The sequence below is a fragment of the Labeo rohita genome, chromosome 10 (genome assembly GCF_022985175.1).
Source record: "Labeo rohita strain BAU-BD-2019 chromosome 10, IGBB_LRoh.1.0, whole genome shotgun sequence".
Taxonomy (NCBI): Eukaryota; Metazoa; Chordata; class Actinopteri; order Cypriniformes; family Cyprinidae; genus Labeo; species Labeo rohita.
This window is the reverse complement of record NC_066878.1, coordinates 7,261,910-7,289,523: the sequence shown is the minus strand read 5'-3', so window position 1 is coordinate 7,289,523 and position 27,614 is coordinate 7,261,910. Positions and strand designations below refer to the sequence as shown.

Here is a 27,614-nt window from a genome sequence, read left to right as displayed (position 1 = left end):
GTTTTCTTCCTATCTCTTTCCTCCCTAACAGAATAAATGATATCAAAAATGAAACATACTCTGCCCCAAAGATTTCAGCTGGCTGCGTGATAAGCTCTTTGTGCTTCAACACAAAGCCCTTCATGATGCACAACGGAACAGAGTATTATCAACTTATTCTAAAACCATTATTATATCCAAACGTGCTTTAAATATATTGCAGAGCACTTATAACCTACTTGATCTGTATGAGCAATGGTAACGTTATTTCTTTGAAGTAATACTTTATATTCTTCGCTAGTCAAGAGCTTACAGTTCCAAACCAAGGTCACTGGGCTGTTTGGGCTACATTGGTTGTTGTTTCCCATGTGTATATATTCTTTTAATGCCGTAAACTTTTATTTAATGATATTAAACATTTGTGCTTTGCTGTATCACCGCCGCATTTCCAGTGAATGTGCAGGCTGATTTCATTCACATGTACAGAAGGACAAACTGTTCCGCATTGAGAGCGGTTGCGGCAAACCGGTGGGGGATGGTTTGGATTTTTTTCAACCAGTCATATCCTCCTTTCTTCCCAGAGTGGGCGTGGCTAAACCTAATATTCTGGTTTTACATTGGTTCTTACGGGTTGAAGTTGAGTCATCTGAAATCTCATTGGCTCGGCTACCGGCAATATATACTGTTCTAGAAGCTTCGACCGCTCTCTCTTCTAAGCAAGGCGAGGCAGTTTGTCGCCATTCCAGCTTTCCAACCGGCATCTTCACCCATCTCGGTTATTTCCAGCTTGGTAAGGTCTTTGTTCTATCTTTTTTTTAAACTATATTGGCTTTATAATCTTATATTAAATATATGCTTCTCATATATATGCTTGCATGTCGTTTATCACTGCTTTATTAAATGCAAAGAGATGTTTTTTTTTCTTCTCATTCTTTTTGTAAATCTCGTTATTCTAAACTTGAATATTTTCAGCGTGTGCCGAACTACTAACATTAAATTTTCGTTATTGCTATTTATTGTATCGAATTAAATATTTAAAGTTGTTCCACTTATAGTTCCACTTTTTAGTTTGCACCTTTGAGAAAAAACCCTAAGAAAACTCTTAAAGACTACATTTTTTCTTGTAGTTACTACAGTCAAAAAGCCTGAGAACAGTACGTTCAATTTAAACCGCGACCGGCACCTCGTGTAATCTTATCACGCGCCTCACCAGTCCTTAACCATTTCTTAGCTTTTCATTCTCACAATACTGCTTCTATTACTCTTTTGTTTTAAAATATATACGGACACCTTTTGCACAATAACAGGAAGGTTTATAATTGCGATTTCAGATCGATTTTTGATCGATGTAATTCTGAATTCAGCATTTGACCATAGAATCTTCTAGAAGCTGGAACCACGTGGTGTGACGCATGTCCGCATTTGCTCCGGGGCTTGGTGTTGTGTGGTTTCACAACAGGGTGTTAGCTAATTAACGAAAGCTTTCCTAATCTCTTTTGTTTGCCAGTGTACAGTGTTTAGTTAATTTAAACATTTTACTCCCTTTCTCTTTTAGACACAATGTCCAAGGGACCAGCTGTTGGTATTGATCTCGGGACCACCTACTCCTGTGTAGGTGTTTTCCAACATGGAAAAGTTGAAATCATCGCTAACGACCAAGGAAACAGGACCACTCCAAGCTATGTAGCTTTCACAGATACTGAGAGGTTGATTGGAGATGCTGCAAAAAACCAGGTCGCCATGAACCCCACCAACACAGTCTTTGGTAAGTGGTTATTTAGTGCAATTCACTTTCGTTTTAAAAATGATTCGCTGTGATGAAGTTGATTCTTATCCATTCGTAGTTTCCACCAGAGGTTGAAAAACCAAAGATGGTCCAAGCACCTTCCTTGGATGTCTGAGCGAAATCTTGACATGATTTCTATATTTTATATATATATATATATATATATATATATATATATATATATATATATATATATATATATATATATATATATATATAATATATAATATATATATTTTTTTTCTTGTTCACCAATAGATGCCAAGCGTCTGATTGGCCGCAGGTTTGATGATGGCGTTGTTCAGTCCGACATGAAACACTGGCCTTTTAATGTCATCAATGACAATTCCCGTCCCAAGGTCCAGGTTGAATACAAGGGTGAGACCAAGTCTTTCTACCCTGAAGAGATTTCCTCCATGGTCCTCACCAAGATGAAGGAAATTGCTGAGGCCTACCTGGGAAAGGTGAGTGACCATTCAGTTGTTCGTGGGATAGCTCTGTTGAACTCCCCTTTGACTTGATGTGCTTCGCTATGATGAAGTTGATTTCTATCCATTCGTAGTTTCCACCAGAGGTTGAAAAACCAAAGATGGCCCAAGCACCTTCCTTGGATGTCTGAGCGACATGCACTGTTGTAGTTGAAATTGTATTGTTGACTTTAGTTTTTTCATGTGGCAGTTGAGATCTAATTTGGACTCTCTTTGCAGACTGTTTCCAACGCTGTCATCACAGTCCCTGCCTATTTCAACGACTCTCAGCGACAGGCCACCAAGGATGCTGGAACCATCTCTGGCTTGAATGTTCTGCGTATCATCAATGAACCAACTGCTGCTGCTATTGCTTATGGTCTGGACAAAAAGGTTAGGAGAACATGCTTTTTTTTTTTATTTATTTATTTTTTATTTTAAGTGTCAGTTTCGCTATGATGAAGTTGACTTATTTCCATTCGTAGTTTCCACCAGAGGTTGAAAAACCAAAGATGGCCCAAGCACCTTCCTTGGATGTCTGAGCGACATTTTGAGTGTCATACAATTCATAAACGTTCATGCAAGTACTTTATTTCTGCTCTTGTTTCTGCTTTTCAGGTTGGTGCTGAGAGGAATGTCCTCATTTTCGATCTTGGTGGTGGCACTTTCGATGTGTCTATCCTCACCATTGAGGATGGCATCTTCGAGGTAAAATCTACTGCTGGAGACACTCACTTGGGTGGAGAGGACTTCGACAACCGTATGGTTAACCACTTCATCACAGAGTTCAAGCGCAAGCACAAGAAGGACATCAGCGACAACAAGAGAGCCGTTCGCCGTCTCCGCACCGCCTGCGAGAGGGCTAAGCGTACCCTGTCCTCCAGCACTCAGGCCAGTATTGAAATCGACTCCCTCTATGAGGGTATCGATTTCTATACCTCCATCACCAGGGCCCGTTTTGAGGAGCTCAACGCTGACCTCTTCCGTGGCACCTTGGACCCAGTCGAGAAGGCCCTTCGCGATGCCAAGATGGACAAGGCTCAGATCCACGACATTGTCCTGGTTGGTGGCTCCACTCGCATTCCCAAAATCCAGAAGCTGCTTCAAGACTACTTCAACGGCAAGGAGCTCAACAAGAGCATCAACCCCGATGAGGCTGTGGCCTATGGAGCAGGTGGGTGACTTCTTGAGTTATACTACTCAGTTTTATCCCATTCGCAATGATGAAGTTGATCCGATTCCATTCGTAGTTTCCACCAGAGGTTGAGAGACCAAAGATGGCCCAAGCACCTTCCTTGGATGTCTGAGCGACTGCTGTCATGGCTATTTGGCCATCTCAAGTTGTCGAAGGTTCTCATTTCTCATTCTTCTGTTTCAGCTGTCCAGGCTGCCATCCTCTCTGGTGACAAGTCTGAGAACGTTCAGGACTTGCTACTGCTAGACGTCACTCCTCTGTCCCTTGGAATTGAGACTGCTGGTGGAGTCATGACCGTCCTCATCAAGCGTAATACCACCATCCCAACCAAACAGACTCAGACTTTCACCACCTATTCCGACAACCAGCCTGGTGTGCTCATTCAGGTGGGTACCAAGTTAGGAGTTCAGTCTTATTCCACCCAAGGTTTCTTGCATCACCTTTAATGGTGTTATCTTGTTTTAATTACCCCTTCTCAGGTCTATGAGGGTGAGCGTGCAATGACCAAGGATAACAACTTGCTGGGCAAGTTTGAGCTTACCGGAATTCCCCCTGCACCTCGTGGTGTTCCTCAGATTGAGGTTACCTTCGACATTGATGCCAACGGCATCATGAATGTTTCAGCTGTTGATAAGAGCACTGGCAAGGAGAACAAAATCACCATCACCAACGACAAAGGTAAGACTTCTCTTCGGTACCTAAATATTTAACGACTTTGTGGTGGCCGCTTCAGAGGTTAACTGGAAGTCCATTTCAGGTCGTCTTAGCAAGGAGGACATTGAGCGCATGGTGCAGGAGGCTGAGAAGTACAAGGCTGAAGATGATGTGCAGCGTGACAAGGTGTCTGCCAAGAACGGTCTGGAGTCCTATGCCTTCAACATGAAGTCCACTGTTGAGGATGAGAAACTGAAGGGCAAGATCAGTGATGAGGACAAGCAGAAGATCCTTGACAAGTGCAATGAAGTCATCAGTTGGCTTGACAAGAACCAGGTAGGTTTGCTAACAAGTGGCGCTTGGGTTAGTTTTCCAGGCTTACCCTTGCAAACTCAAAATGACTTGATGTCTGTTTAAACTTTCAGACTGCTGAGAGAGACGAGTTTGAGCACCAGCAGAAGGAGCTGGAGAAGGTATGCAACCCCATCATCACAAAGCTGTACCAGAGTGCTGGAGGCATGCCAGGTGGAATGCCTGATGGTATGCCTGGTGGCTTCCCAGGAGCCGGCTCTGCTCCAGGTGGTGGATCCTCCGGCCCAACCATCGAGGAGGTCGACTAAGCCATTCCAAAGCCACTCCGCTACCTCCATAGCAATGTTTACTGTTGCCCTCTGTAGTTGGGCTCCTCTAAAACTTACTTTTGTAGGAGTTTTGGATGACTTCAACTTGCAGAGAGATTGTTGCAATTAAAAAGGGGATTAAGGGATCAAAATTCCAGATCACAGGGAACAGATTTTCTACCTAGATTGCACAACCTATTTATCAACTTGTGAAATGTGAATTTCATAAGCCTTTTCCAACTGCCTCAATGCTTTGAAGGAAATGAATAAATGGTGACTTATTCCCAATGCTGCCTCTGTCTGGTGTTTTTATGTCTTGGATAAAGTTTCCTGCTTGTATAATTCATTTCTATCTAAAATGGTGGCGTGTATAAATTTGATCTTCAGTTTTCTTTAACCTTTAAATATCAAGGATAAGTGCTTGGAATAATACAATGTTTAAATGGTCTTTGACCAATTAAAATGGTCTCAAATGGTTGGCTAACACTTAGAATTAGTCACAAGGGAAGAGGAAGAAACTTAATGCTTGAGGAAGTTTCCTCTATCCAGTGCATCATAAAGCTTTGTCAGCCATTTTGCCTTTGTACTGATTTTGTATTATAAAATGCTTGTCAGAGCTAATTGGCTACTTAATGTAAACCTCACCCTAAATGGCTAAAACTACATTCAAAAAGCTTTTTACTCCACTGGATACATGACATCACTAAGAATAGTTCCCTTATACACTAGCAAAAGTTTATCTAACCTTTTAATTTATATTTATATATATATTTGAAATGAGTCTACTCAAGCCTGCATTTGATCCGAAGTACAGCAAAAAGGTTTTTTTTTTTTTTTTTTTTTTTACTAAAAGTGTTTTGAATATATTTTACAATGTAACTTATTCCTGTGATTTCAAAATTCAGATTGTAGCATCATTACTCCAGTCACATGATCCTTCAGAAATCCATTCTAATATTTGATTTGCTGCTCAAAAAACAAACAAAAAAAAAATGTTGAGAACAGCGGAGTAGAATTTCTTAAGGTTTCTTTGATAAATAGAAAGTAAACAGCATTTATGTGAAATAGAAATCTTTTGTGACATAAATGTCTTTATCATCACTTTTCATCAATTTAAAGCATCCTTGCTAAATAAATTAGCATATTAGAACGATTTTTGAAGGATCATGTGACAAAGACTGGAGTAGTGATGCTGAAATTTTGGGCTTGGTGAGCGGAAGTTTGTTTTCTTGTGTTCTTCAAAAACAAAAAAACTTACTGTTCAAAAACTTTTGACTGGCAGTGTATATGTACAATATACGTACACATATGATTTAAATACAATATATGGCTTTCTTACTAAACGTTAACATAATAATGAGAAATACGTAGTGGTCTCAACCCTCTTTTGAAACTGGGTCACAGAGGGACAAGGAATAGTTCTGCGCATGCGTAGACAGCCATGGCGTCTATGTTTCCACGGCAACAGTTTAGCAAACGAAACATTCCCTGACAATGAACGTCTCACCTTTCGATGTAGATAGCAGGTAAAAAAAATTGTGTACCAGGTAATATATTGACGCTGTAGAAGCGATTTACATGATAATTTCAGCGTTTAAGGTGCCTTTTCTACATTAACTTACAGCATGGGTTACGCACAGCTGATTTGGAAAGTCAGTCAACCGAGTAAACTATTAACATTTCACGTAAATAAGGCTCAGTAACGTTAAATTAACTAGCTAAATTAAACTTAAATGTGTTTCACCTCTTCTTAATGTTGACTCTGTGATGTTAGCCATAAAGACGATCGTCTCAGAGCAACAACGCCATCAGGAGCTCAACGGGCCTGAGGAGCTGGAACAGACAAAAGTCAAATTTAACATGAACAGTGACTCCAAAGTTAGTCCGAAGGATAATGTGCCCGCTTTACCGGTAATGTGGGACTCCTTGGAGTCAGATACTGAGAGTTTGGTGCAAGAGAAGGAGTACCAGCGAGACCTTCAGATGCGCATTGACCTTCTCTCTGCTGAGAACCATAAACATGATGTTAAGACTGACAGTGAAGAACCAAACCATCTTGATGTTCAGGACAGTCTGGATTTGAAACCAAGACGGGTGAAAGGACCACATGTGCCATTGAGGTAAGACAACAGTTTGCTATTTCCCTACTATGTGGGACTAGTCTAATGATACACTCTTGCTACCGAAAGTATTTGAGTAGTTGACATGGCGTTTTAGGCAGTGACATTAGTCTCTTGTGATGTCAAATGCTTTATTTTTATCTAAAGCTATTCTAAAAAAGAAAAAAGAAAACTTTTAATTATAATGAAAATTTTCAGATAATTTACTCACCCTAATGTCATCCAAGATGTTCATGTTTTTCTTTCTTCAGTCGAAAAGAAATTAGGATTTTTCTTGATATAGTGGACTTCAGTGGTGGCCAACGGGTTGAAGGTCCAAATTGCAGTTTCAGTGCAGCTTCAAAGGGGCTCTACATGATTCCAACCAAAGAATAAGGGTCTTATCTATCAAAATGATTAGTCATTTTGAGAAAAATAAAAATTTATATACTTTTTAACCACAAATGCTCGTCTTGCACCAGCTCGACCTCACACATAATGTAATCAAACATGCGTGACGTATGCCAAAGTACCAGACGTGCAAAGAGGTAAAACAATGATATTGGATGATTTTGAAGTTGGAAGAGAAAATGAGATGGAGTTTTTTTTTACCCTGCCTACCTTTTTAACTTAAGTACACAGGCAAAGAACTATCCGCACATGACTTTTCCAGCATGATTACGCAATATGTGAAGATGCGCATCACGGAGCTGGTGCAAGGTGAGCATTTGTGGTTAAAAAGTATATAAATTCGTATTTTTTTAAGAAAATGACCATTCGTTTTGCTAGATAAGACCCTTATTCCTCGGCTGGAATCGTGTAGAGCCCTTTGAAGCCACATTGAAACTGCACTTTGGACTTCAACCTGTTGTCCACCATTGAAGTCCATTATATGGAGAAAATTCCTGGAATGTTTTCCTCAAAAAACTTCATTTCTTTGCGACTGAAGGAATAAAGACATGAACATCTTGGAGTAAATTATCAGGAAATTTTCATTTTGAAAGTGATCTTCTCCTTTAATTGCAAGGCACTATTGAAAAGAATATTTCTCCAAAAAATTAATATTCTGTCATTTACTGACCCTCATGGCATCCCAAAACCTGTATGACTTTCCTTTTTCTTCTTTGTGTGGAACACAAATGAAGATATTTTAAGAAATTACTTACTAGTACTTTTTTTGTCCATACAGTAGAAGTCAGTAGTAACCAAAACTATTTAGTAATTTTTCAGAACACCTTCTTTAGATAAAAGTCCTACAGCAGGGGTGCCCAAACCTGTTCCTGGAGATCTGCATTCCTGCAGAGTTTAGTTCCAACCCTTATCAAACACAATGTAATTATCAAGTGCTCCTTTAGATCCTAATTAGTTGGTTCAGGTGGTTATTGGTGGTTATGACAAATTTAAAAAATGTGTTCTTTTTCAGTTCACAAGCAGAAACAGTTCAGAGAGCAAGACAAAAACATTTGTATGGTCGTGTCAGTCTGTGATCGGAATGAGGTTACCTTTTGCTTAAGTTGCATATCAAATATTTACTGTCAGGTGCCTTTAAGTAGACAACTGTTTCTAGGTGTAACCCAGAGGTTGAAGTACAGGAGAATAAGCCAAGCAATAAACACACCAGGATCATAACTGTCCCATTTATGGTGTGTCTGTCATCTACTATTTGTGACCCTGGACCACAAAACCAGTCATGAGGGTCAATTTTGTGAAATTGAGATTTATATAACATCTGAATAGGAGAGTTTTTGTCCGAGATACAACTATTTGAAAATCTGGAATTTGAGGGTGCAAAAAATCAAAATATTGAGAAAATTGTCTTCAAACTCGTCAAAATGAAGTTCTAAGCCAATGCATATTACTAATCAAAAATTAAGTTTTGATATGTTTATGGTAGGAAATGTACAAAATATCTTCATGGAACATGATCTTTACTTAATATCCTAATGTTTTTTGGCATAAAAGAGAAATCGATCATTTTGACCCATACAATATATTGTTGGCTATTGCTACAAATATACCCGTTCTACTTAAGACTGGTTTTGTGGTCCAGGGTGACTTTTGTGATTTAATTTAATTATTTTATTTTTGACCTAAAATATAGTATTAAACCGAATGGTAAAATGGCAATATAGGCAAGCATTCATTGAATGTTTTCCTGTTCCTGCTAAACGTCGCTCTGTCTTGCATTTTAGGTTTAGCTTGCGTTTCTGAAATAGACTGAATAAATAATGGCAATACTTGAAAACACTACATTAAATACATAACCAACAAAATGACAGTGAGCTTTTTGTGTTTGGCTGCTCTGCAAACAACCTAGATGACTGACAGCTTTTATTGACATCTAATAGATAATGACAGTCTTTGAAAATGATGTTTGCGCTTGCATTTTAATTGAGCCGAAATACCCACTAATTTTTGTACTTTCCAAACAAGTACCCTCATTTAGGGGAAATTAGATTTTTAGTTTGCAGGACGTTACCACAATAAGGTCTCATTCAGCAGTCTGTTAAAAAGCAGTTGCTTTGTTACCAATGAATAGAAGAGCTCTCGGCGCTGCTGAAACACAGATTGCTGGAATCTGAAGAGTGGATCACCGCATCTGTCTCCACTCCTTCATCTCCAGCCTAACCGTTGTGTCGGCCACTCAAAATCTGCCTCGGGATAAAAAACGGAGGCGTTTGTTTTAATTTTTTGCAGGCTGATAGCTGATGCGCTGAAGAGGTACTTAACCCCATGCATAGTTTTTTCATAATGGCTATGGCGAACCTCGACAAAGACTTTATTGTGGAAACGAAGCAGCTCTCTCATCATATTTTCATGCTCAAGAATGGCACGGCGCGAAGCAATATTTGGCATAATATCATTGAAGCTAATAACTACCCATTTAGTTTACATCCTCTTTACCGCGCACATTGTCTTTAAAGAGACTCAAGTCTCGCATTCAGAATGAAATGAGCTGAAAACAATGGTGCGTGTTTCCTATTGGATTTAATTCTGACACATTTATATTAGCACAAGAGAGACTTTGCATGTTAAAGACCCCGTCACAGCTGCAAACCCACGGCGCATTCTCAAGACCATGTCAGTGGAATCATTACGGAGCCATTCCTTGCCCTTTTGCCCTCATTGGCTGAAGTGCCATGCATCCAGACAGCCTCGTATTTGGCATCATGGGATGTGAAGAGCATCTTGTACTATTCAGAGGCACACAACAAAGAGGCACTCTTCTAATTATTTTAATGAGATCTTTTCATCCAATGATGCTAGGAGCACATTAGGTTGTAGTTTGAACCTATTTCATATGTTTGAATTAGCCATTTGCAAAACTATCCCCAAATTGTGGTCTTCAGACCCATAGTCATTAGGGGTAAGGGAAGGCGGTGGGGGGGGAGCGACTACAACACGCTATTACCATTTCGCTTCGGCTGAGAAGTGTAGCCGATTTTTTTCCTTGTGTTTTGATGGCTGTTTGAGGCATTCAGACTGTCTTACTGACAATGCCGAAAGCACTAAATGAGACGTACCCAGCCTGCTCTTCAATTTAAAGCTCGTCCTAAGTGTTTATGACTTATTTCATCTTAACTCTTTTTGAAATATTTCAGGCAAGATGAATACGCCGACTTGCGCTACGACCCGAACTGGAGGAACAATCTGGAAGGGGCTTATTTTCTCAACCGGCTAAATGCGAGACTCTCTCTCGACTCGTTTGAGGAGTCTGAAGATAGTCTTGAACCCTTGGAGAATGTGCCTTTAGGTAGCAGGCAAGAGTATGTTGTTTTCAGTAACCCGGCCACGGTTCAGATGAACAATGCTTTATCCCCACCACCTTCATCTCCTTTCCACCTGCACCCGCAACAGGAAGACATTCTCGATTCCCCCGAATCCAAAACTTCTTGCTTGTCCTCTGAAGGCACACCACGGGATAATGGAGAGCATCTAAATGTCAAATCAGTTCACACCCAGAAGAGAAGATCTCAACATCCTTCTAATCCAAGGCCAGTGAGAACTAGGGAAGACATTGTGGAACGTAACAAAGCAACTCTTGGTATCAACACACATAAGCATGGGTCGTACCTAAGAGCTCATCAGCAAAAAGATAAAACAGATGAAACAAAGCAGGTAAGTATTTTTAAGAACATTCCCTAAGGCCTTGCATGATTAAATTTAGCTTATGTAAACCTTAACATGTTAAACTAATTGGTTGAATGCACTGGTGACCGAATTGAAAATCCCATGGTTGACCACTAGGGGGTGAACTAAGACAGCATACAGTGACAGCTTTCTCAATGTCAGATATTACAATAGTTGAGACCCAAGGCTAGTGTTATTCCACAGACATTTTCATTTTTATTTTCAAGATGTCTTCATTCGTATAATTATTTCCAATTACCCAACATCATGATTCAAGTAGTGCTATTGCTACAAAAAGCATATTGACTAATGTCCATTGCTGTCAGTAGTAGTCCTATGTTATTAATCTCATTTAGTTTTTTTAAAAATAGTACTTCAGTATTCAAGTGAAACTGCATTTGTCATAAATCCAATTAGTGTTTCTTATGTAATCTGTGTATTTAGTCTAGATACATTCTTTTTGTGTATTCAAAGGTTCACATTTTCTTTTAATGCACAAAACAGGCCATATCATGTCTAGCATGACCTGACCTTTATCTTTGCTCTTTTTTAATCTGAATAAGTGACCTTGGTGTTTTCATTTCTCTGGTTTGAAGGAGACTCCACTGCCTGTGTCACGGAAATTAATTTGGCAGGCACACAGAATCTTCAGATGGAGCAGAGAGAAGAGAATGAATCATGTCTGCCTATGTAGTGCCTATTATGAGTTGATCTGCACAACAGTGGCTGTTAAGAACATCAGAGGGGCATGGTTACCAATAGGCTCTTAGTTATCAGTGCACCTGGCCCATGGTATAATTGGCAGGGTTGGCTTGTCTGCACACTGTGGCCCATGTGTATTTGCTACATTTAAGACCTTACCCAGCCCATCTGAGCCCAGTCCCACCTTAATGTCTCACATCAGCTGCATTAGCATAGTGAAGAGCCGTTAGCATTGTGACATGGTAAACGGAGCAAAGCGCTCCCTGCTTCAGACGGTGCCCCCAATGCGCCAGCAGTGCCCTGGTATGAATTCAGAGCATTGTCTTTGCGCGAAATATGGTGCGCTGTCAAGTTCCATTTATAAGGCGGCATTGTAAGCCTTTAAGAGGCGGCTCATTGGAAAATATTTTAATTTGAGTTATTTCTCTTGAAAAAAAAAAAAGTCAACGGAGGAGCGATTTTCCCTAGAAAATATTAGAACAGTATCAATGTGAGTCTGGATGAGAGTGAAATGCTCTTAAATCTGTATCGATTTTTTAAAAATCCATTGAGTTGACAGTATGTGGATAACTCAGTATAAACATTTTGATTATTCCAAGAGAGTAAACTTTTTTTGTTTATGAAAAATATCTATCAGATCCATTTTTATCCCCAGTAAGGATGAGTGTATATTTAAAAATGATAAGTAACCCAGCCAGGAACCTAGTAAACCAACAGAATGATCTATTCAGAGTTTCTTAAACACATTAATGTCTAAATTCCTTCAGGAAATCAGTTGCACTTGGGAAACTGTCATACAGCAAGGCTTTTGCAGTACAGCGTAACACATGAAGAGCAATCGAAATACTTCCGCCACTTGGTTAAAGTTTTTCTTTTTTGTCATTTGCTTACTACGAGAGAGCACAAAACCCTCATACCTTACATTCGTTATGTGACTAAGCATCTGTTCGTAAATTTGATACACGGCCTACACTTTTGCCCTTTTATTTGTTATTCTGTGGCCCCGTTTCCTTCAAAGGAAATAAAAAGCCCCTCAGCTCCCATCAGTTTTCGCCATCATTATCGAGGCGCGTCTGTTGGGCTTTTAAAAAGCCACTATTTACTCTTTCACAAACCCCTAACTCCCGATAATTAGCTGTGTTATTAAATGTACACAATCTCATAATGCACCAACTTCCAACCGGCGTGTGCGGGAGTGATGATGAGCTCCAGCAGAGACCCCTTTGATAAAGACAGAAGTAGCAGTGCAATCTTCTGCCATTGCACTCAGCCCCAATCCCTCGTCATCCCCCAGACCCTCACTTCAAAGCCAGGAACATAATGTACAATCTCTTAATAGCTCTAGACCAAGGCTCCGCGGCTCTCTGCCACTGTATACCCTACCTCAGTGTAAACACCTAATCAAGATTGCCTGGGCGGTCACAATAGCAACCAAATGCAATTCAAGAATTGCGGCCCTTTGAAGTCTTCATCGCAAAAGCTGTGTTTCCCAGTCTTGAGGAAAATGGCAAGCTCCAATCGCCTGACTTTGTTGTGCCACGTCTCGGCCCAAGAGGCAATTACGGGCCCCAATTTAACAGAATAGATATTACGCAGCTTATGAAGCTCAAAATGCAATTTTGTTTGATCATTTCCTCAATTTGATTGAGATTATTAAAATGGCAGACAAAAGGCAGTGGTCGTGGATGGGGCAGAGGTTGTGGCCTGCTGCGGCTAAGAGGACATGAAGGGCAGGTCTGTGATGTCTGCTACTCACACACCTGTTACAACAGAGCTCAATCTCTCTACTTGAAATGATACTTGCCCGATACAGGAAAATGAGCTGGATGCGCAGCCTCCTATTAACCGTGCAGCATAGCAGATGACGCAGATGTTGCGATATGATTTTGCTCGAAAAGATATTTTAATTTATAACGAGGACCGCGCATTGCCTGTTCGCTGGTTTGCAGTATTGTTTTTGGTGCAGCTTCTAAATTTCTCAACTCTGGACTATGTAAAACTGAAGTACCAATTGATCCTACAGGCAATCTGACCAATCTTAATGTCGAATCTGACATTTTTGTACAACAAACAAACCAGACAGGATAGTAGATTAACATTCGTGGACTTGAATTTGAAAATGCTCTGTATTAATGTTTCTCTGTGGCTGAAATTTTTTTCTGATGTTTATTTCATGCTATAAGTAGTAAAGAGAAAGAGATGTTCAGTTCACATGCCGCTTGAACTGAGGATTTAAAGCAATCTGTCACCCTTTCTGAAAAAAAACAATAGACACTATCACAAAATTTGTAATGGTTTTACTGGTTATAATGGGACTTGTAATAGAAACTCTAATAGACCCTGTGGGTTTCTACTGGTAATTGGTCACCTGCTATTGGTGGCTTGTTAAAACCACTACATGTACCAAAACACACTACAAAATTGCTTTTTTAATGGTTAAAAGTTGATGGTTTGTAATGTATGTTATGGTATTTGTAGTGGAAACATTTTGAACTTCTGTGATGGTTTCTATTGTGTTTTATCAGCAGGGACGACACATTAAAGAACCACTAAACAGTATTTATTTTTGAATTTGTTAAAAAATGACATCTATCTATCTATCTGTCTGTCTGTCTGTCTGTCTGTCTTTCTTTTTGGAGCCAGACCACTGGTTTACTCAAATATACAGATACGATAAATAACTGTCCACTCAGTGACTCTGGCCCAGTAACGTTGAAGGCTGTTCACAAATCAGTTCCTTGCGCACATGGCCTTTGGCTAAATAGATAGACCAGCATGGCTGCCTGTTTATTGATGGATATGTTACAACTCAATCCACTCACTGCTGCATGTGTCTCTTTGACCTTCCTCTATTCACGCTTTCAGAATTAGCCGCATGCATTCAGGGACGCCGCAAGCTGTCAATACCATCGATCGGCGAGAATTGTCCTCAGCAGCCAAAGTGACTGGAAGTTTACTAAATGATTTTCATTACAGCATTAGCTGTAGATATTCCGCCTCTGAACGGGTACATTAAGAAAAATTGAGAGAGTGCACTGATGTAACGCGGACGTATCTAGACACTTATCTCCGAACTGCTTCGAGAGAATCATTTTAAGGAGAATCAATAAAACACTCTTCTAGACACATGTAGGTCAGCTCAGAGGAGCTGTGGATAGTAATTAAGAATAAAAAGTTGATCAGAAGAAGTCAATTGAATTGGTATGTTTGCCAGACGCTCAGGGACGAATTATTTTATAGACAAACCTGACTGTCTGTCAGCTCCGTGTTTGAGTAGGTGGACGATTTATTGCAGCTGTCAGCATACATTTACGCCCAACGCAGTGTGTAATTTATCGCCCAGACATTTCTTCTCATACTCATGGATGTCTTTGTTTTGCTCTAACGGTGCACAGTTTGCCCCTGTTGTTTGCGGTCAATAGTTGAATATAAATGTGAGGCGAAATAATAGCATTTCATCGACACGGCAACAGGTGAATTGTTAAAAGGAGGCTTATCAAGCAGTCAAGCCTTTCACTCCCCTCTCCCTTCTTTCTTCTCTTCCCACAGCCCAGGCAAACCTCCTACGAGACTATCAGCACTCACAGCCCGGAGAGTCAAGACAATGTCTGGGATCCCGAGCTGATGTGGCTCCAAAAAACACAAAAACTGAAGGTAGAGCTCACTTTATTGATTCCATCCATCTCTATCTGCGCAGACGTAGGTGGGGCTGCTTGGCACAATCCATTGCCCTAATGCATAACAGTCTGCTAGGGCTTCCTCTCAAGATGAAAATGTCTGCACAGTGGGCACACTGTCACCCGGGATTTCATTTCTGCTGTGATGGACGCAATTTCTGATAGAGTTGTTCAGGCACAATGGAGCCTCTGAAATGTCTTGAAAAGGAGCCTGTGCCGAGGAAAGAGGGGGAATGGAGAAGCATCATTATTTTGAGCACTTGAACGGTCACCTTAATGCCAGCAAGCAGAGGAGTGTAAATATTTTCCCATTAAGAATGGTGCAAGCTGGTGTTGACTAAATCAGAAGCATTACATGCTGAGGCACAGCCTCAGACCTCACAAGAATAATGTCCGTCGGTCCCCCGTGAATGCCAGGCTCACCACAAAGAAACATTATATAAATGCTCCTGTCTCTCTTTCCTCTCGCTCATGAAAATAGCCATGAAGCCACAGTTATATAAGGACATATCTCTGCTCAATGGGATGTATTATTTTAGCGAATTAGAGTGCGTGGGATGCTATTTCCAAAAACCTTTGTCATGACTTGAATTTGAAAATTAATTTTTAAGGGGCATTATGTTGTGCAAATGGATTTTACCCTAAGAGCCCTCATCATATTTTGGGAAATTATTTCATTTATGCTAATATCATCCTTGAAAACCAACATTCAGAATTTAGCTTCATGTCATCTTAACACAGAAGACATCTTAAGTGGTTTGGTCTGATTTTATTTTTTTCCTCCTAATTTTTACCCAATTACAGCAGAGCCATAAAGAAAAGAAGGAACCGAAGAGAAAGGAGCGAACCAGCAACCACCCAGATCAGCTCAAGCCTCCAGTTCCTGATTCCAAACCCAAAGTGCACCTTAAACCCCTAACAGAGAGACACGTCATCAGCGCTGATCACCTACCGCATGACTCTGAGGAAGCTTACACCCATGACCCGCCACAACACCAATCTGGACTTCCGTCTCGCACTCATGCTCCTCCGACCGTCAACCTTAACATAAACCTCCACGCACCTGCCAATGACACACAGCCTCTGAATCTTTCCCAGAGAGAGACCATTTTTACTCTTGTTTCTCAAGCTCTACAATGGGATAGGCCTGATCTGTTTAACCCACCCTTTTTACAACAAGGTTATCAATTTTACCCATATGTGCCTCCTAATTCAGTAGGGCAGATGGGATTGGCTCCAAAAGCAGGTGTATCTTCACCAGCCCCCAAGTCTGGAGTGGTACAAGCTGTGAACAGAAATGTTCCTCAGAGGCATGCTGGGAAACTTACCCCCAATATGTTTGAAAAGGCATCATCCAAGAATAACAACAGACTCAGGCAAGTCCAGAAACATATTTTATGCAAGTATTTAGTATATGTTTATAGTATGTTCACACACTGCTATATTTGTCTTTTTCCAATCAGCTTATTGTGGGTCGGTGATGCTTATATTTTGTCCTGTCTGTTAATTTACTAAAAAATGTAGTTCACACAATTAATTTTTTGAATACACCAAGTCTATAATGAGAATGTCAAAAGTTTACATACACCTTGCAGAATCTGCAAAATGTTAATTATTTTATCAAAATAAGACGCATCATACAAAATGCATGTTATTTTTTATTTAGTACTGACCTGAATTACATAGTTCACATAAAAGACATATAGTCTACAAGAGAAAATAATAGTTGAATTTATAAAAATGACCCTGTTCAAAAGTTTACATACACTTGATTCTTACTGTGTTGTTACCTGAATCATCCACAGCTGTGTTTTTTTAAACTGCCTGCTGTTCTTCAGAAAAATCCTTCAGGTCCCACAAATTCTTTGTTTTCCAGCATTTTTGTGTATTTAAACCCTTTCCAACAATGACTGTATGATTTTAAGATCCATCTTTTCACATTGAGGACAACTGAGAGACTCATATAGAACTATTACAGAAGTTTCAAATGCTCACCGATGCTCCAGAAGGTAATACAATGCATTAAGAGCCAGGGGGTGAAAACTTTTTGAATTTGAAGATGAGGGAAAATGTAATTAATTTTGTCTTCTGGGAAACATGTAAGTATTCTGTAGCTTCTGAAGGGCAGTACTAAATGAAAAAAAATATGATATTTAGGCAAAATAAGAAAATTGGACACATCTCCATTCTGTTCAAAAGTTTTCACCCCCCCCAGCTTAATGCGTGGTTTTCCTTCTGGAGCATCGGTGAGCGTTTAAACATTCTGTAATAGTTGCATATGAGTCCCTCATTTATCCTCAGTGTGAAAAGATGGATCCCAAAATTATACAGTCATTGTTGGAAAGTGTTCAAATACACAAAAAAGCTGAAAAAATAATAATAATCCCTCTTAATTTGGCAAAATATTTACAATTTTGCAGATTTAGCAAGGTGTGTGTAAACTTTTGACCACTGTGTGTGTGTGTGTGTGTGTGTGTGTGTATATATATATATATATATATATATACGCAATATACAATATGCAATATACAAAACAAGTTCTTTATGTTGTGCTCAATGTTTCCATAGGGTACCAATGCTACAATTGCCCACGTCACCTCAGCTTGAGGCCAGCCACAGTCCCCCCAAGCTTTTGCCCAATGATGAGGAGAGCATGGGACCCTGTGCGCCCCCAACACAAATCTCTGGTCCTTACACAGTGCTGCCCCCTATAGCCCGAGCTAACGGCAGCGACACTGAAATCTGCTCAGATAGATCAGAGCAGCATCTGAATCCAATCCACAGGAGCAGCTCGGAAGGATACCTATCACAAATGGAAAAGCACAGGCAGCTGAATGCTAAATCAAATTATAAGGTGTGTGAATGTGTGTTTAGGTAAGATTTGGTGTGTTTTTTGTTTAGCATTTATCTAGTATGTGGCTATACTTTAAAGCCTGGTACTACTGTGTACTGATGTTTTAAGTCTTTAAAATAAATTTAAAAAATTAAAATATAATATGTTCCATTTATAATTTAATAATTATAATTTAATATTAATTTTAATAAGGGAGAACCTTGTAAGAAATCCTATTTAGGGGCCCGTGGCATCAAAAAGTAAAAAAAAAAGAAAACCCTAATCTAAACCCATTTTTGTAATAAATTAGAAATATAACAAAACAAATAGCATATTAACTCCAACACCCAGTTTATACTTAGTATCCATCTTTAAATTGCTGTGACAGTATCTCAGTGGGGCCTGTTGCAGATGTAACGATTATTGTGTGGGCCGATTCAGACAGCAGGTTAATTGTATAAGTAATTGAAGACACTCTTAATTGCAATGAGATGATGATATAAGGCACGGTCACAAAGACGACATTGAAAAGCGTTAGAGGATAAGGTGATTAAGCAGCACCCCCGTCTGTGCGGAGCAGGGCTGGTAAGATGGTGATTTGCATTTAATGATGGCCTCTTTGTCCTCTAGCACCTTGAGTTCTGCAGGAAAGTCCCTCTTAGGAACAGACGTACTCAACAACCATGGCCATTTACACGGAGAGGATATTTATATTTACTCCACAGTTGTGTCTGTTCAATTGTAGAAATGAAGGAAAGTTCACCCAAAACTGAAAATTATGGCATAACTTACTCACCCTCATGTAATTCCAAACCTGTATGACTTATGCTGTGTGCACACCATACGCAAAGCAAATATTCTAATTGCGTTGGCGCTCTAGATTACTCGCGGTGTGTCTTCCGTGTCTCTCATGCAAATAAAATAATCACATAATGCTTTTCTACATTTTCTGATACAACTGGACGTGTTAAACTGTATGTGTCAATAAGGTCTTCGCCGACTGGGATACATGACAATGCGTTGTGTGAATATTTCACTCAAGTTGAAAATTTTCAACTTGCATGGAAGATGTAATATCATGCATTTGCACCAATCATGTCACCAAATTCGTATCATTTGCGTCGCCCAATGTGAATTTGCATCGTTGCATTGACTTTGTATGTAGTCTACTTACGTGAATAATTAAATTCGCTTTTGGTGTGCACACACCATTACTTTCTAGTGTGGAACTGTTTTTGTCTATATAATTTAAGTCCAAAACAACATCAAACTACTTTGCTGTCACTGTATAGATTAAAAAAATGTTTTCAAGAGGTCTTCTAAAAAAATGTTAAAATAAAAAATTATGAGATTAAAGTCATAAAATTTCGAGAACAAAGTCAAAATTACGAGAATAAAGTCGAAATACGAAAATAGAAGAAGAAGTTGAAATACTACAATAAAGTCTAAAAATTTTTGAGAATAAAGTTGAAATATTTTAAGAATAAAGTTGAAATATTTTAAGAATAAAGTCGAAATATTACAAGAATAAAGTCAAAATATTACGAGAATAAAGTTGAAATATTATGAGAATAAAGTCGAAATATTACAAGAATAAAGTCAAAATATTTTGAGAATATAGGCGAAATTACATAAAGTCAAAATTACGAGAATAAAGTCTAAATGTTTTGAATATAAAGTCAAAATATTTAGAGAATAAAGTCAAAATGACAAGAACTCATTCGTAACGATTAAGAGATTTAAGTTATAATATTTTGAGAGCATATTCTAGCCTATTTCTCATGCAAATGGCCTGGATTGGGAAATTTCAAATTTTCAGCTTTATAGCAAAAAGTTTTATAGCAAAATACAAAGAATATGTCTTACAATAATGTGTTTTTCACACTCTTTAATGTGTTGTGAAAGATTGCTGTATTCTCTTCAGTTTAAGAGGCATTTAAGTCATCATCTTTCTGATTACAATGAGACATTCATTTCATAAAATTAGGCTATGCTGTTTTATTTCATGCCTTCTGATGTTCCTTCACTTTTATATCTTTATATATTGAAATAAACATTTATAATTTGTATTTACTGATAAAACTGACAGATTTTGAAAGCTGAGCTGTGCTATATTAAAAACAACAAAGCACAAAATTATTGCAATTACTGGGTGGCTGGTGCGCTGGAAATAAAAAATGGAAGACGTGAATATTATGTTCAATCATTTACTGTATTATACTGTATTATACGCCAAAATAAAGTGCTTGAAAAACAAATTACTGTAAAACACATAGTTTGCATTTTGCTATAAAACTGATTTTGAAACCTGAGACTTTGTTTTATATTAAAAGTACAAAAAGCACAAAGCTTATTGCTATTGGGGGCTGGCGCACTACAATTAACGAAATGCAATCAAAGACATTATTTCCAAGCCTACTGTCCCTACAAGTATAAGACACATGATATGATTTCTGCTAATAATCCCAGATATATTTTTTGTAGAGTTAAAAAGAGTTAAATAAGAGAGCTAAGGTAACCCCAAAAGAACGTTGTTTGGGTGTGTGAGCTGATGTTAAGGTAAAAAGTTGTTCCTGTTGAGTCTGTTACTAAATATCATATTCTTGATATTAAGCTGTTTCCACAAGTCCTTAAAATTGACTCTTCCTCATCCCAGTAACATGAAGCGGCGAACGGATGCAACAAATTCAAATAAATTCCAGTGGCCTGGTGAATTCTTCCAGTGCACTCAATCCGAGCCATTTGCATGCTCAACATAGACTATACTCAACATATTATAACTTTAATTTCTATGATTTAAATTCTCTAAACATTTAGACTTTATTCCTGAAACATTTTGACTTTATTCTAGTAATTTCAACTTTATTCTCGAAACATTTAAACTAATTCTGGAAATATTTCAACTTTATTCTCAAAGTATTTCGACTTTATTTATCTAAATATTATGACTTTAATCTCGTAATCTTTGATTTTTTTTTAAATATTTGAATGTGGCACTAACATGCCGTCATAGATCAACAGATGAAGGAAAGTTGGAAAAATGTGCTCATCTTCAGGCTATCCAGATGACCTACATCATTTGTTTCTTCATTTTACAGATTTTGAAAATTTAGCATTACATAATTTGCTCACAAATGGGTCCTCTGCAGTGAATGGGTGCCGTCAGAATGACAGTCTAAACAGCTGATAAAAGCATCACAATAATCCACAAATAATCCACAAGACTCCAGTCCACCAGTTAATGTCTTGTGAAGTAAAAATGTATGTTTAAATTCATAATTAAGACGTTTTTAACTTTAAACCATTGCATGCAGGCTACAATACGAGTTATGGACTCGGTATTTTGTCCAGAAGTGAAGGTTTAATGGTTAAAGTTCATTAATAGTGGATTTGTTTCTTACAAACATGCAGCTTTTCATTTCACAAGATGTTAACTGATGGACTGCAGTCATGTGGATTAATCGTGGATTATTGTGAGGTTTTATCAGATGATTAGACTGTCATTCTGATGGCACCATTCACTGCAGAGGACACATTTGTGAGCAAATAATGTCCCTTAATTTCTACCATTTAAATTCTCAAAACATTTTGACTTTATTTCTGAAACATTTCAACTTTATTTTTGAAATATTTTAACTTTATTCTGGAAATATTTCAACTTTATTCTTGAAGTATTTCGACTTTATTCTCAAAATATTACGATTTAATCTGTGGATTATTGTGTGGTTTTTATCAGCTGTTTAGAATGTCATTCTGACGGCACCCATTCACGGCAGAGAATCCGTTGGTGAGCAAGTGATGTAATGCTAAATTTAAAACCTCTGTTCTGATGAAAAAACAAACTCATCTACGTCTTGAATGGCTTGAAAATGAGTTTTCATTTTTTGATGAACTGTTCCTTTAAACTATTGTATTATCTGTAATATTATGCTTCTAGATCAGTAAAGTTCTCAGTGCCGCATGAACATGTCACAATTTAAGGCTCATTATGTCGTGGAACCCATCCACTTGATACTGTGTCCGGATTATGCGGTTCTTACACCATAAAACCAATTGCTTTCCTGGGAGAAGCTTGCTCTCCTCACCTTGCTGTGCCCGCCATCATGTCTCATAGGATTATGGGATAAATTTGTAAAACAGCCAGTGTGGCAGCCCAAGGGGAAGCAGATCAGAGTGGAAAACAGCTGTCCTGCAGTGCCCATGACCAATGGCTGAAGAATAAAGTCAAAATATTTTGAGAATATAGGCGAAATTACATAAAGTCAAAATTACGAGAATAAAGTCTAAATGTTTTGAATATAAAGTCAAAATATTTAGAGAATAAAGTCAAAATGACAAGAACTCATTCGTAACGATTAAGAGATTTAAGTTATAATATTTTGAGAGCATATTCTAGCCTATTTCTCATGCAAATGGCCTGGATTGGGAAATTTCAAATTTTCAGCTTTATAGCAAAAAGTTTTATAGCAAAATACAAAGAATATGTCTTACAATAATGTGTTTTTCACACTCTTTAATGTGTTGTGAAAGATTGCTGTATTCTCTTCAGTTTAAGAGGCATTTAAGTCATCATCTTTCTGATTACAATGAGACATTCATTTCATAAAATTAGGCTATGCTGTTTTATTTCATGCCTTCTGATGTTCCTTCACTTTTATATCTTTATATATTGAAATAAACATTTATAATTTGTATTTACTGATAAAACTGACAGATTTTGAAAGCTGAGCTGTGCTATATTAAAAACAACAAAGCACAAAATTATTGCAATTACTGGGTGGCTGGTGCGCTGGAAATAAAAAATGGAAGACGTGAATATTATGTTCAATCATTTACTGTATTATACTGTATTATACGCCAAAATAAAGTGCTTGAAAAACAAATTACTGTAAAACACATAGTTTGCATTTTGCTATAAAACTGATTTTGAAACCTGAGACTTTGTTTTATATTAAAAGTACAAAAAGCACAAAGCTTATTGCTATTGGGGGGCTGGCGCACTACAATTAACGAAATGCAATCAAAGACATTATTTCCAAGCCTACTGTCCCTACAAGTATAAGACACATGATATGATTTCTGCTAATAATCCCAGATATATTTTTTGTAGAGTTAAAAAGAGTTAAATAAGAGAGCTAAGGTAACCCCAAAAGAACGTTGTTTGGGTGTGTGAGCTGATGTTAAGGTAAAAAGTTGTTCCTGTTGAGTCTGTTACTAAATATCATATTCTTGATATTAAGCTGTTTCCACAAGTCCTTAAAATTGACTCTTCCTCATCCCAGTAACATGAAGCGGCGAACGGATGCAACAAATTCAAATAAATTCCAGTGGCCTGGTGAATTCTTCCAGTGCACTCAATCCGAGCCATTTGCATGCTCAACATAGACTATACTCAACATATTATAACTTTAATTTCTATGATTTAAATTCTCTAAACATTTAGACTTTATTCCTGAAACATTTTGACTTTATTCTAGTAATTTCAACTTTATTCTCGAAACATTTAAACTAATTCTGGAAATATTTCAACTTTATTCTCAAAGTATTTCGACTTTATTTATCTAAATATTATGACTTTAATCTCGTAATCTTTGATTTTTTTTTAATATTTGAATGTGGCACTAACATGCCGTCATAGATCAACAGATGAAGGAAAGTTGGAAAAATGTGCTCATCTTCAGGCTATCCAGATGACCTACATCATTTGTTTCTTCATTTTACAGATTTTGAAAATTTAGCATTACATAATTTGCTCACAAATGGGTCCTCTGCAGTGAATGGGTGCCGTCAGAATGACAGTCTAAACAGCTGATAAAAGCATCACAATAATCCACAAATAATCCACAAGACTCCAGTCCACCAGTTAATGTCTTGTGAAGTAAAAATGTATGTTTAAATTCATAATTAAGACGTTTTTAACTTTAAACCATTGCATGCAGGCTACAATACGAGTTATGGACTCGGTATTTTGTCCAGAAGTGAAGGTTTAATGGTTAAAGTTCATTAATAGTGGATTTGTTTCTTACAAACATGCAGCTTTTCATTTCACAAGATGTTAACTGATGGACTGCAGTCATGTGGATTAATCGTGGATTATTGTGAGGTTTTATCAGATGATTAGACTGTCATTCTGATGGCACCATTCACTGCAGAGGACACATTTGTGAGCAAATAATGTCCCTTAATTTCTACCATTTAAATTCTCAAAACATTTTGACTTTATTTCTGAAACATTTCAACTTTATTTTTGAAATATTTTAACTTTATTCTGGAAATATTTCAACTTTATTCTTGAAGTATTTCGACTTTATTCTCAAAATATTACGATTTAATCTGTGGATTATTGTGTGGTTTTTATCAGCTGTTTAGAATGTCATTCTGACGGCACCCATTCACGGCAGAGAATCCGTTGGTGAGCAAGTGATGTAATGCTAAATTTAAAACCTCTGTTCTGATGAAAAAACAAACTCATCTACGTCTTGAATGGCTTGAAAATGAGTTTTCATTTTTTGATGAACTGTTCCTTTAAACTATTGTATTATCTGTAATATTATGCTTCTAGATCAGTAAAGTTCTCAGTGCCGCATGAACATGTCACAATTTAAGGCTCATTATGTCGTGGAACCCATCCACTTGATACTGTGTCCGGATTATGCGGTTCTTACACCATAAAACCAATTGCTTTCCTGGGAGAAGCTTGCTCTCCTCACCTTGCTGTGCCCGCCATCATGTCTCATAGGATTATGGGATAAATTTGTAAAACAGCCAGTGTGGCAGCCCAAGGGGAAGCAGATCAGAGTGGAAAACAGCTGTCCTGCAGTGCCCATGACCAATGGCTGAGTCCTGAGAACCTGAAGGAGCCTGACCTGATTAGTGCTTTTGTTTGCGGATTGTTGCACGAGGGCACTTTCGGATTAAGACCGTTTTTCTCACAGTATCTTCGCTATTTAAACAGCCATGTGGATAATGAATAAATATATATGCTTTTCAGGTTTATACACTGAAGGACTACAAAAACATGAAACAGGAGGTGAAGCTTGGAGGTCTTGGACCAACAAACACAATATCAGAAGCTGTGGTAAATACTCACTTCAGATTGTATAAAGACTTAAGTATCTGACGACGTTCATAAATAATGTTGTGTAATCAGAATAATTTGTGTGTGTGGAGATTTAGGAGAAAAGCTCAATGGATAATTGGTGATCTCCTTGTTGAATATTGATTTAGCTAATCCCTAATTGCTACGTCCAATTGTCAAGTGTGGCCGTGTCTCAATAACCCCCTCTTTTCATTTCCTCATGAATTTAAAAGACTTGTGTTTCTGAACACAATAGAAACGGACCAACTAATCTAATGAGCACAGCCCTCAAAAAGCAAACAGAGACATTTTTTCAGCTCACCTGATGTAAACATTTCTCATAAAATAACTGTTTTCGCACCGCTCGCGGCCTGAGAGAGGTATTAACGCTGATTCTGAAAGGGATGATGAGTTTTATTTGGCTTTGTTTGCTGCTGTTGAGTAGCTTCATGGAGGGATGTACAAAGAAACACAGGGGCCTTAGAGGAGAAATGGCTTAGGTAATTAAAGCTCCCTTTTGTAATCTTGCTGCTCTTTCTTTCACTGCTGTCAGGCAGAGAAAATTAGACGACAGAAGCTGTATTCAAATGTGATCCGCGAACAGAACAAGAAGATAAGTAGGATTCCCTCTCTGTCGGCCAAGGACTCAGTGGGCAGTGACAACAAGGACACCGTTCCCAGGAGGAAGGTAAGAGAATCTCATTCGAAAAACATGAGCTTTACTTAATCCGTAAATCATCAATACGTGTGTGTGTGTGATCGTATTTATATTTCACTTTTTTATCTTTCTAATCGTAGTCATAACCCTTTTTTTAAATCTCAATTTTATTTTGACCAGGCTTTAGAATATGCCAAAACTATTGTAAAGCCCAAACCCCCTCCAAAGCCAAAGGATATACCCAGAGAGCAGAACGTGAGCGCGCGGACTCAGTATCCACAGGAAATGGACCCATTCCATCTGGCCACTCTGGAGATGTTGAGACGGCACGAGGAAGAGAAACGTGCCGTGGCTCGCTTCAGAACCATTCATGCCGTTTAATCTAGAGACTTTATTTTCTAAAAAGCAACACGATGATCAGCTGCACTTCTGTAGAATCCTTATTTTTCCTGGCTTAAGTTTGTGTGTACTGTATATATGCGTAACGCTCATTGTAATCCTGCTCGGTTGCAAAGCACTGGAAGTGGAACAGGTGTGTAGCACATAATCCACTGCTACTCATTTCGAAAACAATTTTTCGCTATAAAGAAATCCCGAATGAAATGCTGTGGGGTTTTGTTGCTTGGCTTTGCATTATCCTGCTATTTTCCCCTTGTTTCAATAGGTCTGTGCACAAGAGCACCAATCTCTTCAAGCACACCTGGATGCACCGTTAACCCAGTGTAACGTGCCGTTTTCTGTCAGTTCCCGGCTATTAGTCTGATTATATCCACTTTCGCCTGCCCTTTTCTTTCACCGAGAGAAAAAAATAGGTCAAATAAGGATGACACTTTGAAGCCTCCCTTATTAGAGCCCACAAACTTGTTTTCTGTATTTTAAAGTGATAATTTTCCCTCTAAAACAAGCTCAAGCACCTATTTCTTTAATGGAAGCTTTAGATCGTTATCAAAGAGCTATTTACTCCTATGTAATATTTTAATTAGATTATAGCCTCTATTTAACCCATCATGTCTGCTTTGATACTCTGTGTTTTCAGTGTTAAGCCTCAGAGGCGAGGCTAATAAATGCTGGACCTTTTGAATTAATGAGAAATGCTGCCTTTCCAGACCGACTCTCTTTGCATCTTTTTTTTTTCACTCTCTCTCTCTCTCTCTTTCCTGCCATTGAAATCAGTTAATTGAAGGGGTCTCTCTCAACCGCACATGAAGGAGGTTGAATTAGCATCCCTTTTTACGGATTGGGAGACTGAGGCAGGCTTTGATCTGTGGACAGTGCTGAAGGAGGCGGCAGGCCCCTGAAAATGAGCTGATGGCTCTGCTATTAGAGCAACATGCAGATGCGTCCATGTGTTGCAAAACGCTTAATCTTTTAATTGATCACCTTCCTCACGGCCTATTCTCTTGCAGTGTTTTATTTTCCCCGGCTAAATCAGAATCACGTTTTGAAAACGACATGAATTGCTTTTCAAAGGGTGGAAGTGTGCCACATACCCTGTTAGAGTAAAAAAAAAAGCGCTGTTGCCGCAAATGAATGCGAGCTATCCTTTGCTACACGTGTTAACATAAATATTTGATTTGAAAAAATTCTGCTTTAGAATTATTTCCTGATAAAAAATCTTACTTTGTTATTTTTAGGACACTTGTTGCAGCACAAAAGATGCTTTCAGACAAGTCTAAAGAAAACTGGTGTGAAGTAGTTATGGCTTCGCTATTAAGACCTAAACCCTGTCGCCGGA

General features: G+C 38.3%; 2 protein-coding genes and 4 non-coding genes across 9 annotated transcripts; all 6 read left to right on the top strand.

The window, feature by feature from the left end:
• Positions 1-621: 621 nt before the first annotated feature.
• On the top strand, positions 622-4,989 carry hspa8 (heat shock protein 8). Its single transcript, XM_051120462.1, has 9 exons — positions 622-769; positions 1,535-1,744; positions 2,024-2,229; positions 2,473-2,625; positions 2,851-3,406; positions 3,611-3,813; positions 3,907-4,105; positions 4,185-4,417; positions 4,507-4,989. Exons 2-9 carry the CDS (start codon positions 1,540-1,542, stop codon positions 4,699-4,701), a joined length of 1,950 nt encoding a protein of 649 aa, XP_050976419.1. The 5' UTR covers positions 622-769; positions 1,535-1,539; the 3' UTR covers positions 4,702-4,989.
• LOC127172624 (small nucleolar RNA SNORD14) lies at positions 1,789-1,884 on the top strand. Its single transcript, XR_007828655.1, has one exon. It is a non-coding gene; the product is annotated as a small nucleolar RNA SNORD14 (small nucleolar RNA).
• LOC127172623 (small nucleolar RNA SNORD14) lies at positions 2,293-2,388 on the top strand. Its single transcript, XR_007828654.1, has one exon. It is a non-coding gene; the product is annotated as a small nucleolar RNA SNORD14 (small nucleolar RNA).
• On the top strand, positions 2,683-2,778 carry LOC127172625 (small nucleolar RNA SNORD14). Its single transcript, XR_007828656.1, has one exon. It is a non-coding gene; the product is annotated as a small nucleolar RNA SNORD14 (small nucleolar RNA).
• LOC127172626 (small nucleolar RNA SNORD14) lies at positions 3,448-3,543 on the top strand. The gene has a single exon (XR_007828657.1). It is a non-coding gene; the product is annotated as a small nucleolar RNA SNORD14 (small nucleolar RNA).
• Positions 4,990-6,152: 1,163 nt separating the features above from the next.
• jhy (junctional cadherin complex regulator) lies at positions 6,153-27,410 on the top strand. 4 transcript variants are annotated; one of them, XM_051120460.1, is made up of 9 exons: positions 6,153-6,227; positions 6,476-6,821; positions 10,403-10,919; positions 15,183-15,287; positions 16,115-16,686; positions 17,879-18,164; positions 25,135-25,221; positions 25,775-25,909; positions 26,060-27,410. In XM_051120460.1, exons 2-9 carry the CDS (start codon positions 6,562-6,564, stop codon positions 26,258-26,260), a joined length of 2,163 nt encoding a protein of 720 aa, XP_050976417.1. In that variant the 5' UTR covers positions 6,153-6,227; positions 6,476-6,561; the 3' UTR covers positions 26,261-27,410. The 4 variants fall into 4 exon arrangements, with proteins under 4 accessions (XP_050976417.1, XP_050976416.1, XP_050976415.1 ...); XM_051120461.1 differs by lacking the exon at positions 6,153-6,227 and adding an exon at positions 6,299-6,353; XM_051120459.1 differs by having other exon boundaries at positions 6,165-6,821; positions 16,118-16,686.
• The last annotated feature ends 204 nt before the right edge of the window (positions 27,411-27,614 follow it).